The sequence below is a fragment of the Lepus europaeus genome, chromosome 23, assembly GCF_033115175.1.
Source record: "Lepus europaeus isolate LE1 chromosome 23, mLepTim1.pri, whole genome shotgun sequence".
NCBI lineage: Eukaryota > Metazoa > Chordata > Mammalia > Lagomorpha > Leporidae > Lepus > Lepus europaeus.
Window position 1 is genome coordinate 29,140,314 of NC_084849.1, and position 12,642 is coordinate 29,152,955.

At 58.6% G+C, this 12,642-nt stretch overlaps 1 protein-coding gene across 3 annotated transcripts in view; it reads left to right on the forward strand.

The window, feature by feature from the left end:
- Positions 1 to 9,737: 9,737 nt before the first annotated feature.
- Positions 9,738 to 12,642, forward strand: part of CLTCL1 (clathrin heavy chain like 1) — a 112,964-nt gene continuing 110,059 nt past the window's right edge. For all 3 annotated transcript variants that reach the window (XM_062182078.1, XM_062182080.1, XM_062182079.1), the window contains exon 1: positions 9,738 to 9,826. In XM_062182078.1, coding sequence (XP_062038062.1) covers positions 9,785 to 9,826 — 42 coding nt within the window. In that variant the 5' untranslated portion in view covers positions 9,738 to 9,784. The remainder of the gene's footprint in view (positions 9,827 to 12,642) is intronic.

Genomic DNA, 12,642 nt, shown 5'->3' on the forward strand with positions numbered 1-12,642 from the left:
AAGGCTGTTCTGCCAGCCCCAGTTCCCCCGGGGTGGCTCCATCTGCCTCCTGGCTCCGCTCACGTTGCTCTGCCCAGAGTCAGGTCCTCTTCCCCCGCCCCCCGTGGCATGCCCCGGGGTGGTGTGCAGGGCTGTAGATGTCCCCCATCCGCCTGACCCTCCAGAACACTCAGGTCCATGCTGCACCATCCACTCCCCCAGCCCTGCCTCTCTTCCCAGCTCCTCTACCCCAGGACGGAGCAACCTGCTGGCTTCTCATTCTCTCGAGTCACTCAGCCTTCTAAAGACAAAAGCAAACCTGAAGCTGTTGCCAAAGACTTTTATTATTCTTATGATTATTCATTTATTTTCCACAGCCAGGAGCCAGGAGATTCCTCCGGGTCTCCTACACGGGTGCCAGGGCCCAAGCACTTGGGCTATTTCCCATTGCTTTCTCAGGCTTTTAGCAGGGAGCTGGATTGGAGGTGGAGCAGCCAGGACTCGAACTGGCACCCATATGGGATGGCCACTCTGCCGTAGCATAGCACCAGCCCCTGTCAGAGTTTTAATAAGAGACTCCAGGGCCTCCTTCCTGGCACTGGACCACAGAACTGTGATCTCGGGAGACCACGGGGAGATGACAGACACTGAGCCCAAGGTCCTAGCAGGGAGCAAAGCCCTCGGGCATCTGGGGGACACAGCTAAGGAGAAGCTCCACGGGGAACGTGTGACTCCGTCTGTGACGCAGGCAAATGTTTTCTAACGTAGCAAAAAAATAAAAAATAAAACAGTACGTCTTCCACTTCGGACTGCAGTTACGATTCTGTGACATTTAAATGTTTCCTTAAGGAACTGAGGAAAAAAAAAAAAAAAAAAGCTCAGGTAAGCTCTAACGATGAGCCCTGATGATTAATCAGATGATGTTTTACAATGCTCAGATTTCGCCACGAACAGGAAGAGAGGACACAACAGCAAAACAGTAGATAGCCTTTTTTAAAAAAAGATTTTTATTTATTTATTTGCGAGGTAGAGTTACAGATGGAGAGAGAGGGAGAGACAGAGAGAAAGGTCTTCCTTCCGCTGGTCCACTCCTCAAATGGCCGCAACGGCCGGCGCTGCGCCGATCCGAAGCCAGAGGGCAGGAGCATGTGAAACCAGGCGTAAACACGAACGTTCATGTAAAGGGCAGCCAGAACCCGCTGGAGTGACACAGTTTGAACAGAAACGTGGTGGCGCTCTTCAAGGCCGCGGTGTCGCCCTTTCCTGCTCGGGTCTGGCCGCGCGCTTCGTTCTGTCCTGGAGTCGGAAGTGAGGGGGCAGCTTTGCCTCCGGCGGGGCTGCTGAGCTGTTTTCTTAGAATCAATGATTTAGAAAAGTTTCTACCAACTTCACAGTCACAGATGGCCACACCTTGTTGACAACTTTGGGGTCACAGACCATCTCCATCAGAACTGAGGGGTGCACTTTGCGATTTGTGGGGCTGTCCTGTTTGTGGCACGGAATTCTCACCCCCAGTCTTTCACTAAGTGATGATATTCACATTCAGATTGCAATGGCGCTCCTGAGTTCTGTGTTTTCTTTGCCACTGTCGGTTTTAGCCAATTTGGTAAGAATTTAAATGTCTTCCCAAAATCTTCATAGGATCTTCTTCTCTTAATTGGAATAAGAGGGTATCTGTTGGTGCAGTAAGTTGAGCCACTGCCTGCAATGCTGGCATCCCATATGAGTGGCAGTTGGAGTTCCGGCTGTGCCACTTCTGATCAAGCTCTCTGCTATGGCCTGGGAAAGCAGTGGAAGATGGCCCAGGTCCTTGGGCCCCTGCACTCACATGGAAGACCCAGAAGAAGCTCCTGGCTCCTGGCTTCGGATTGGCAGCCATTTTCGGAGTGAACCAGAGGATGGAAGACTCCTCTCTCTCTCTCTCTCTCTTTCTGTCTGTAAGTCTGCCTCTCAAATAAATAAATAAAATCTTTAAAAAAAAAAAAAAAGACCCCGTGCATTCTAAGGTCAGTCCAGGGTGGGTGAGCGATCACACCTAGCCTCTCAGTTCTCATGTGTGTAAGAGCCCATGAGAGGCCGGCGCCATGGCTCAACAGGCTAATCCTCCACCTGAGGCACCGGCACACCAAGTTCTAGTCCTGGTCGGGGCGCCAGATTCTGTCCCAGTCGCTCCTCTTCCTGTCCAGCTCTCTGCTGTGGCCCGGGAGTGCAGTGGAGGATGGCCCAGGTGCTTGGGCCCTGCACCCCATGGGAGACCAGGAGAAGCCCCTGGCTCCTGGCTTTGGATCAGCGCCGTGCGCCGGCCACAGCACACCGGCCGCAGCGGCCATTGGAGGGTGAACCAATGGAAAAGGAAGCCCTTTCTCTCTGCCTCTCTCTCTCACTGTCCACTCTGCCTGTCAAATAAATAAATAAATAAATAAGAGCCGGTGAGAGGTCAGGCAATAAATAAATAAATAAATAAATAAAAAAGAGCCCGTGAGAGGTCAGGGCTGGGATGTATAAGACGGCGTCATCTGGAAATGCCCATCTCCTAGCCGGAGTGTGCCTTGGACCTTGGAAAGGGACACAGAACAGCAGGCCATCCTCCTTTCTGGCCTTGGTGTGCCTGGCTGTGATGCAGGGAGATGGCAGAGCCATCCCTGGGGGTCCTTCCAGTTCTGCTGTGAGAGCTTCTCCATGTGATTGACACAGGGGGAGCAGGGAGCGCCCCCCACCCCCACACACACTGTGCTTGCTGCTGCTGGACAGGCTGGGATTGTTCAGCCTGAAATCCATCGTCCTGTCCTGGCCTCCTGGTACCTCTTTAGAATGCAGGCTGCGAGCGTGGATACAGCCATAATTCTTCACACAGAGGTGAGACAGGCAGAGCTTACACCTGTTTCATGGGATGAGCCTGTGACCTTGGCCATTCCCTCTGAGCTCTGGGAAGAACAGACAGGGATGGGCTGGAGTCACAGCCCTGCACAGCCTGCCTTCATCCCACGGCACAGCGAGTGGCCCCGTCGCAGCCTGTTGGCAGGCAGGCACCTGCATGTGAATTTGGTGCCACAAGGCCGTCTGCGATGGCCGGGGTGTGGCCCAGTGCCAGGAAGGAGGGGGCTAGGGATTAAAAGGAGGACTGGCAGAAATCCAAGTAGATGCTTCTTCGTGCTCATGGTGCAAAACGCTGCCCAGGGGCAGGCCAGGAAGCCACGAGTTCAGGGTGGTCTCGGGCCAGCTCAGAGAGCCACCAGCAGGATGGAAGCCCTGGAATGGGGTCCCTGAGCATGAGGGACCTGCAGACCTGCACTGCATCCCCTCTGCTCTGCCTGTGTGGGTGCAGGTCCCAGGCTGTGAGAGCTTTCTCCTGTTTTATTTCCATGCCTGGTTCCAGATCCCCTTGTCTTGGGGACCATGCACGCCCACGGGTCCAGGAGCCCAGGTGTGACACCCTCCAGGGAAGTCTTGGTGAGGTGTAGCGGTTTCTAAGCCGGGATCGAAGCTAGCTTACCAACCAGGAGACTCTGGAGATGGGCGCAGGCTCAGACAGGCAACCTGTATTCCAGCCTTAGGCAGGGCCTCCCGGCCGCTCGGCAACGCAGCGCCCCCTGCCGGCCATGATGCGGATGCGGTTTCAGGCAGGCTCTGGAGTAAGGGACCCACATAGGGGATGAGACAGGTGAGTGCATGGGACGCGACTTCTCTCTCACACACACTGGCACCTCCCTGAGGCCCCCCTCTGCTCATCAGCCCCACCAACACACCAGCCACATAGTCATCACATTTATACGCACCTGCAGGGTGTACACACTGCTCCCACCCTCCTGCCCTTCTTTGACCACTTTTTCACAGAGAACTCCAGACACCCTCCCCCGCCTTGGAACTGGCCCTTACCCTCCCTTTTCTTCCGGGTCCTCACGCCTCCGCCAGGACACCTGCCTGCTCAGTGTGGGCCGCCTCTGTGCTCCCTTGCACCCACCCTCCCAGCTCAGCACCCCATACTCTGCTCTCCCTGCCAAAATAGCTCGGTTTCTCTTGCCTTCTCTCTCTCTCCTTTTCAAATAAGTAAAAATAAATAAGCTAACAAGAACAAAAGGCAAAATGATGACGGCTTCATCACCTCTGGGGGCTTCTCTCACCTCCGGAAAGAGGCTCAGCTTCTGGGTGCTGAGATGCGAGCTCCCTGCCCCCACCCATGCACACAGCAGGACTTCCCACCCCTCCTGCAGCCCCTGGCATCTCCAGGGCGCCCCTGGCCTGCACATGTGCACCTGGTGTTACAGAGCGCCCTGCCCATGCCCAGGCACAGACTCCCCGACAGGCCCCTCTGCTCCCCTCTAGGGCACATGCCCCGTGGCTCAGCTCTCTGCACCAGACCCGTGCCCACACTCAGGAGTACCCACATTGTTCTCAGCCCCGGCTGCCGGCTCCAGGCAGGCCTTCCACAAGTGCACCGTCTGCTTTGGAGGAAGCGGCTGGAACACAAGGCGTGGCATCCGAGGGGGTCCTGGCCCACGGCACAGCTCCCTTGTTGCAGGGTCCCCATGTGACCTTAGCGGGGCCTGAGCTTTCCTGCCTCCACAGCATCCACCGTCCGTCACCCTGCTTGGTGCTGGGTCTGGGGGTGGGGGAGGGAAGGAGACGCAGGGGTCCTGGCTGGCAGCCGCCCCTCCTGTGGGGACCCATGGGCCCTCCACGTCCTTGGTCTCTCTGCAGCACACAAAGCTGCCCCATGGCCTGCGTGGGGGATGAGATCCGCTTGCCCTCAGATCTGGACCTCCTGTAAGTGTGTTCTGTTCCTAGCCTGAAGCCTGCCTCCCCTCAGCCTGCCGTACCAACGCTGCCAGCCCTGTCCTCGCAAGGCAGCTCCGTGTCCACGGCCTTGTGCAGCCACGGTTTCTGCACCCTCAGAACCGACATGCCACGGAGAGGAAGTATTCCAAAAACAAACAGCCTTGTTGCTGTAGGTACTTTAAGTCCCCTTGGACGATCCTTTGCAGACAAGAGAATGTGCAGCTTATTTGCAATTACCGGAACATTTTGTACCAAAGCCGGGAGAATCCGCAGATGCTGGTGTCTGTTGGAGATCATGGAGTGAACGACTGTGTCCTGAGCTGTGCTGACCTATGTGGGCCTGGGGTCTCTTGTCCCTGGCAGGTGCACCTGTGCCGCCGGCAGCTACACTCTTTCCAGAACCTTTCTCTGCCCATCCCACTGGGCCACCCAGGACTTGCGGCTTGCTCTGTCCCTCTGATGGTGTCTGCTTTGAGCCCCAGGCTGCCCGCCTCTTCCAGCCAGCCCCTCCCAAGGCTAACAGCCAAGGGTGCCCAGGTAGTGCTCGTCCCATAGGTCACCTCTGGGGCTGGGTGCAGAGACCCTGCTAGCAGCCTGGCTTCGTTCTCCCTCGGCTGCTTTAAAGAAAGCCCTCTGCCCCGCCCCTGTGGTCTCCCCACACTGCCCCCTACAACTGCTACAACCCAGCCTCCAGAGCTGGGAGCACAGATAGGATCTGCCACTCACAGGCCTCGCTCCTCACGGTCCCTGCAGCCTTAGGTTCCCAGGGCTCCATGTGGCCTGCATGTGTACCTGATGGCCCATGGCCTCTGAGCCAGACCCACCTACCCACTTGGCCTGTACCTGCTGGCCAGTGATGGTGAGGCCACTCCCCAGGCTCCTGCTGTGGCCCTATCCTCAACCTTGCACTTGACTCTGAGCTTCAGAGCTCTGGCCTTGACCTCCAGCTTGCCCCAGACTGTGCCTTGGACTTGGTCCTTGGCCTTCTGTGCTAGGGGCCAGCTCTGATGGGCTGCCCAGACCCAATTCAGGCCTCTTGGGACCCACTTCCCTTGGTGCTCAGTGCTGTGGACAGAGAAATTGAGGGGAAGCAGGCTGCTCTCGGGCAGGCCATGCGCCCCAGGTGCCTCTTTCCCGCAGCACCACGGCCAGATCCCAGCAGTGAAGATGGCTGGCTTAGAAGCTCCAGCGCCTCCCCCACCCCATCCAGGTCTACCCTGCCCCACACCAGGTCTGCACAGGAAGCCTCAGGCCCAGAATGTCACAGAGCCCACACAGAGCCCAGATGTATTGCAAATCCCTGCAGAATAGCAGTCATCCTTCACACGACATCTCAATTCTTTGCAAGCCGTGCAGAGTGACTAGACGTGACACTTCCTCAATGCGAAACATCTGGGGCAGAGTCAGCACCTCCCCTCCACTGAGTGCTTCCTGCCGTCCAGATGTGGGGCAGCCCACGCTCCCACGCGGGGACAAGCGGGAAGCATCCCAGGACACAGCTGGCCTCCTCTCTCTGTGATAGAGCATTGCACCAGGCTGCATCCGTGGGGTGGGGAGTAGGGGTCTGGGAGGGACAGGGTACCTGGATGCCCACCCTGGCCGTGGCCTTGGCCTTGGAAAGAAACACATTCTCCTCCTGCTTTTCCACAGGAGGTTAGCGGGGGGGGGGGGGAGCTCCCCAGGGGCCAACTCACATGCACCTGTCGCTGATTTCCAGGCCAGTGCAGAACAGGGATGGGGCGCATTGCCATCAGTCACAGGGCCTGGGGAAACAGCGGCAGGTGTGGGTGGTGCAGGGGCTGCCCTGGGTGCAGTGTGTTAGTGACAAGGTGGGGAGGGAAGACCCCCGCTCAGTGAGAGGGCGCTTGTCCCCAAGCCCTGCAGTCCTGAGTTCCCCCTGGGGCTTGGGGCCAAGGATGGGATCCTGGCCTCTGCTATGTGCACCCCCCCCAGCATGCCTGAGCCTTGCAAAGCACCCTGGGACCTGCTGCGGGTGTGCCAGGGTCTAGGGTGAAGCTGGCACTGAGATGGGTCTGGCTCTCTAAGGCACCAGCTGCCGGGCATCGGGGTGGGGTGGGGGGAGAGTGGACCACACAAGGAGCCTACGCTGAGGGCCTCCTCCATTCCCTGGAGCTCAAAGCCTGGGTGGCCACCTGAGCCTGCCCATCAGCAGAGAAAGGCCAAGGCACTGGCCACCTTGAGAGAGAGGGGACAGAGGAGGAGCCCCAGACCCAGGCTGAGGCTGGGCAGGCCTCTGGCAGCGGCAGCACCTCCACACACAGGGGGCTATACAAGCTTCTGTGTTGTGTTTCTTCTAAAATGGAGAGGAGTGGCACTGTGGCATAGCAGGCAAAGCCACCACATGAGATGCCGGCATCCCATACAGGCACTGGTTCAAGTCCTGGCTGCTCTGCTTCCAATCCAGCTCTCTGCTATGGCCTGGGAAAGCAGTAGAAGATGGCCCAAGTGCTTGGGCTCCTGCACCTGCATGGGAGACCTGGAAGAAGCTCCTGGCTCCTGGCTTTGGATCAGCCCAGTCTTGGCTGGGGAGTGAACCAGCAGATGGAAGACCTTTCTCTCTGTATTTCCCTCCCTCTATAACTCTGCCTTTCAAATAAATAAAATTAATTAATTAGTTAAAAAGGAGAAAAAAAAAAGGGCCAGTGTCGCTTAGTAGAGCGGATGGCATTGGTAGAGTACCATGGATTCTCTGCGCATTGCCTGCTGGGGTCCTTGTCCCTCCCTGGAGTCCTCTCGCTGAGGCCTGCCATGCCGGGGGGGCCTGTGTTTGAATCGTGCACATTCTCTGATGCCAGGCCTCCCCCTGCGCTCACACCCTGTGCCCTGGGATTGGCCGGGTTTTCCCCCCAGCGTCTTCAGTGGAATAACTCCTCCACTTCTTTCAGCACCTCCAAGGCCCAGAGACGCCCAGCGACCTGCCCAAAACAACCAGCTGATGAGCAGCAGAGCCAGGACTTCCTGCAGCGCTGCCAGGCCCCAGGGACTGCGCATGGACCCCAGGGGCTGGCCAGCTAAGGCGTGCCTGAAACCCTGGGTCCTCTAAAGGCTTGGGATTTCTGCAGCTGTGACGTTCCCCGGGGCCTAAAGGGGCCCATACTGAGGGCCTTGGACATATCTGTCCGAAGAGTGAATTTAGAGACGCTCCCTGGCAGCCTCAGGGGTTCCGAGCAAAGGTTGTCTCCAAGTGAGGTCTTCCTGTGCCGCCCCCCTCCCACCCCCACTTCTGGGCTGGCAACGGCCCCTCCCTGTCCTGTGTCTCTCTGGGTGCCAAAGGGCAGCTTAATCCACTGTGCCTTGGTGCTGGGCCCCCTTCATTGCTTTTAAAACAAAGTCAGTCCGTGAGCCTAGGTAAGCCCACCACGTGGGACTCAAAGCAGCTGAGCCATCGCTGTGGCTCTTCCACGGGTTCCAGAGCGGGCTGAGGCCTCAACCCCGCCCCTGCTCCTTGTAAGCCAGGAGACCTCGGGTAAGAGCGCCTACTGTGTAACAGGGGAACAGTGGGCCTCACAAGGCCATCGGGAATGGGTAAAATGGCAAGATTAAGACCCCTGGCTGAAAACGACCCCCATTGTCCTGTTAGCCTACCTGGCCCCCACGGGCTGGGCTCTCCCCCGCCCTGGCCACCTAGCTGGGACTGCTGATGTGACTGTCACAGCTCTAAAGCATTCTCCCCAGAGGCCCGCGACCTCCAAGCGGAGCCACCCTGCTTGGTAGTTAGCAGGAGCTCCTAAGAGCCGGGCACCCAGGGGGCAGCCGGTGACCTGGCTGCTTTGTGGGCGGAAGGGGCATTCCTGCAGCTCCTGTCCAGCACGGCCCGGCTTCCCCTGGCCCCTGCCCTCCGCAGCCCCTGGGTGCTCACTGAGGGATCAGCAATAGCAGCAGCAGCCAGAGGATGCCCCGACCGTGGCGGGGGGGGGGGGGGGGGGCTGCTAGGCTGTCCGATCCGTCCCCTCCCGGGCTTATCGGTGGTCCACAAGCAATGTTTGTGCTGGAATGGGCTTGGGCGGAAGTCATGGGCCACCGACGTCATAAGCTAACTAAAGCCACCAGGGGTCACGCCCCAGGGGGCACACTCGGGCTCTTCCCTGCTCCCTGTCCGTTAGGACACCACAGAGCACGCACAGGCTGCAGGCTGCGAGGTCCCCATGGCGCCAGCAGCCGGTGAGGGTGACGGGGCAGGTGCTGTCCAGCCCCGTGCACACAGGGGACGCCCCGTCTGGGCCCAGCAGCCCCATCCCAGAGGCAGCGCGCGGCGGAGTGTGGAGCACATCCCAGGGGCTGTCCACTTCAGTGTCCTCAGCCTTGAAACCCGGAAGGAGAGGACTGGGGCGGGAGTCCCATGCTGATGGTGCTGCCTGACAATCTGAGACCTGAGGCGCTGAGGCACTGTCAAGGTCCCCCTGCACGCTTCTGTGGCGTCCGTGCTTCCACGACAAGCGGCCCTGGCGGGCGCACGGAACGACCAGGCTCTGGGGAAGGGGATGCCGGCGCCCAGCCCGCACACACCTGCCACGGCACCGCCGAGACCCCTCCTCGCGTGCCTGGGCGCACCTGTCCGGGTCGGACCCCGGACTCAATTCACCTTCCATGGCCCCCGCACACGCTCCCCCGCACGCACACCTGCTCTGGAGGGGCCGCCCCAGGGGTCCCAGTCCACTTTCCCGCGCACACCCTCGAAGCCAAGGCCACCTTGGCGCGCGCAACCGCCCCGGGCACCCAGCCGGCCACAGCGCCAACGCTCTCCAGGCCCGGGACGACGAGGAGGAGGAGGAGGAGGGGGGTGGGGGGTGCGGCGGCGCCGGCCAGAGCGGCGGCGCCCCGGACTACTTTTCGCGGACCCTCCGGACGGGCGGAGGGATCCTCATAGGGCGCGCGCGGAGGGATCCGCAGAGGCGCGCGCTCGGGGGGCGCGGTGCCGGCGACCCGGGACAGTGCGCCTGCGCCGCCGCCGCCGCCGCCGGTCTGTCCGCGCGAGGGGAGCCGCCGCCGCCTCGGCCCGGCGCCCACCATGGCGCAGATCCTCCCCATCCGCTTCCAGGAGCACTTCCAGGTGAGGTCGGCCCCGACGCCGCGGCCGGGCGGGCTCGGGGGGTGGGTCGCGCGCTGGGTCCTGTCAGCCGCGCCCCCCGGCCGGCCGCCCGACTGACCGCCCGAGGGCCAGGCCTCGGCTCTCCCGGCCCCGCGCCCCTCGCCCCTCGCCCCGCCGCCGCCCCCCGCCGCAGGCCGCGGGCGGGCGCTTCGGCCGGGCTCCGGCTCGGGAGCCGCGCGGGCGGGCGCCTTCGGGGCGCTGTGGCTCCCCGCTCGGCGGCTCGGCGCGGGCGCCCGGTGTCCGGAGCGCTGGACCGCGCCGCACGCGGTGCCTCAGCCTTGGAAGCTCCGGGTCCCGTCTGTCCCGGGCCCCCCTGGTGGCTGGTGGGGCAGGACACTCCACAGGCACGGGAGTCGGTCTCGGATCGTAGGTCGGCGTGTTACTGCCTGTCAGTTAGCGTCCCTGGTATTCCAGTACGGCTGCCTTCGTTAGGACCCTCAGAGTGTGGCCCCTGCTCACACAGGTGCTGTCACACCCGCGGGGTTTTGCTCTGCCCAGCGGATTCGTGCTGGGAGGGCGGGTTCAGGAAGGTGGGCACACCTGTGAGAAGGTGTCCGTTTACAGGGGGAGGGGTCGAGGCTGCGGGAGCCCTAGCTGATGGCTACGTGCTGAGTGCTTCCTTGAAATCCTCACAGTCCCCTAGGGCGCTGGATGAGGAAGCGCCGGGGGCGCCAATATTCATTCAGCAAACCGAGAGCGGGATTCAGACTTCAGACTTCGGGCTTGTTGGCTACACAGCTGTGGCAGCTGCCAGGAACGGGGTTGATGGAGAGGTGGTCCTTGGGAGTTTCAGGGGGACCGGTCCGGCCCCCTCTTTCTGTGCCTTGGAAGGGATGCCCGGATGATCCTGCCCAGATCAGTTGGGGAGTCAGCCGGTTGGGGTCGCACAGGGTGGGGGTGGAAGCCTTGAACCTCCATCTCTCTCCCTAAAACGAGGGTACTTCGGAGAGTTCATTGGCAGTGGCGTTACAAGAAGTTTGGGGCGGGCATTTAGCCTAGCAGTTGAGAAGTGCGCATCACGGATCTAGACGATGTGGGTTTGGCTCTGGCTCCGGCTCCCAGCTCCCTGCTCCCAGCTCCTGCCTCTCGCCTCCGCTTCCTGGGATTGCATCCCCAGGGGGCAGCAGTGATGCCCCAAGTAATGGAGCTTCTGCCACCCAGGAGGGAGTCTTGGATTGAGTTCCTGGTTTCCACTTTGGCCCCAGGCAGCCTGGACCATTGTGGGCATTTGGGGAGTGAACCAGTGGGTGGGAGTTTTTTTCTGTCTCTCTCGAGAACCTAAAAAAGAAAAAAAAAATTTTTTTTAAAGAGGTGAGTTTATTTTGGCACAAGAAAAAGCTTTGAAATCCATGCAGTTTTTTTGTACTATATATTTTTACTGAACTTTTTGTTGCATGGGTTTCAATTTTTTTTTTTTTTTCATTAAAATAAGCTTCCCTTGCCTTGGCTTAATTCACAGCCTCACTATCTCTGGCTCTTTTTATTGGAATGCTTCTCCATGTATGATCGTGAGATGACAAGTGTCAAAGTCACATGGGTGCTGTCTTAAAATGCAGATTACTTAGCATACCAGATATAGTGAAGCTGAACATGTAAGTAATCTTTAGGACCCAGCACTTTTAATTGCCCAGGCAATCCTTTATGCACACTAATATTTGAGAATTACAGTTTCGTTAGAAATGGGAGCCTACTTTTACGATGAATAATTTCTGTAGTTTTGTGGGGGGGAAAAAGTTTAATTTTCTTTAAGGTGGTATGAAGTTAGTGTGGGTTATAACTAAACACGGATTCTTCCATTTGACAAAATCATGGCACAATAAATTTACCTGAAAAAAAAAAATAAAATAAGCTTCCCTTTTTATTCTGTTTTCCACAAACTTTTTGAAGTCCCCTCATACTTACCATTTATTGGGCCATTTGTCTTTTTAAAATGTGTATATGTGTGTGTGTGTGTGTGTATTTATTTATTTGAAAGAGTTACAGAGAAAGAGAGGTTTTCTGTCTGCTGGTTTACCCCTCAAATGGCAGCAGTGGTCTGCCGGGGCTGGGCCAGACTGAAGCCAGGAGCCAGGAGCTTCTCCTGGGTCTCCCACATGGGTGCAGGGGCCCAAGGACTTGGACCATCCTCTGCTTTCCCAGCACATTATCAGGGAGCTGGATCAGAAGTGGAACAGCCAGGACTCGAGCTTGATGTCCATATGGGATGCTGATGTCTCAGCCAGCAACCTTACCCACTATGCCAAAACCCAGCCCCAAGAGAGAGAAGTCTTCCATGTGCTGGTTCACTCCCCACATGGCCACAAGGGCCAGGACCTGGCCAGACCGAAACCAGGAGCCTAGAACTCCATCTGGGTCTCTAACGTGGATGGCAGAAGCCCAGGTACTTGGGCCATCTTCTACTGCTTCCCTGGGCATATTAACAGGGAACTGGAACTGGTGTCTGTAAAGGATGCCAGCTCCTAGGTGACAGCTTAACCTGCCATGCCACAATGCCAGCCAGCCAGCTTTTTTTTTTTTTTTTTTTAATTAGAGAGAGAGAGATCCATCTTCCATCTGCTGGTTCACTCCCCATTTGTCCACAATGGCCGGAGCTGTGCCTATCCAAAGTCAGGAGCCAGGAGCTTCTTCCAGGTCTCCCACACAGGTGCAGAGGCCCAAGGACTTTAGCAGGGAGCCGAATTGGAAGTGGAGCAGCCGGGTCTTGGGATGCCAGCACTGCAGACAATGGCTTTACCTGCTACGCCACAGCCCTAGCCCCAAGAATGGGGCCTTCTTAA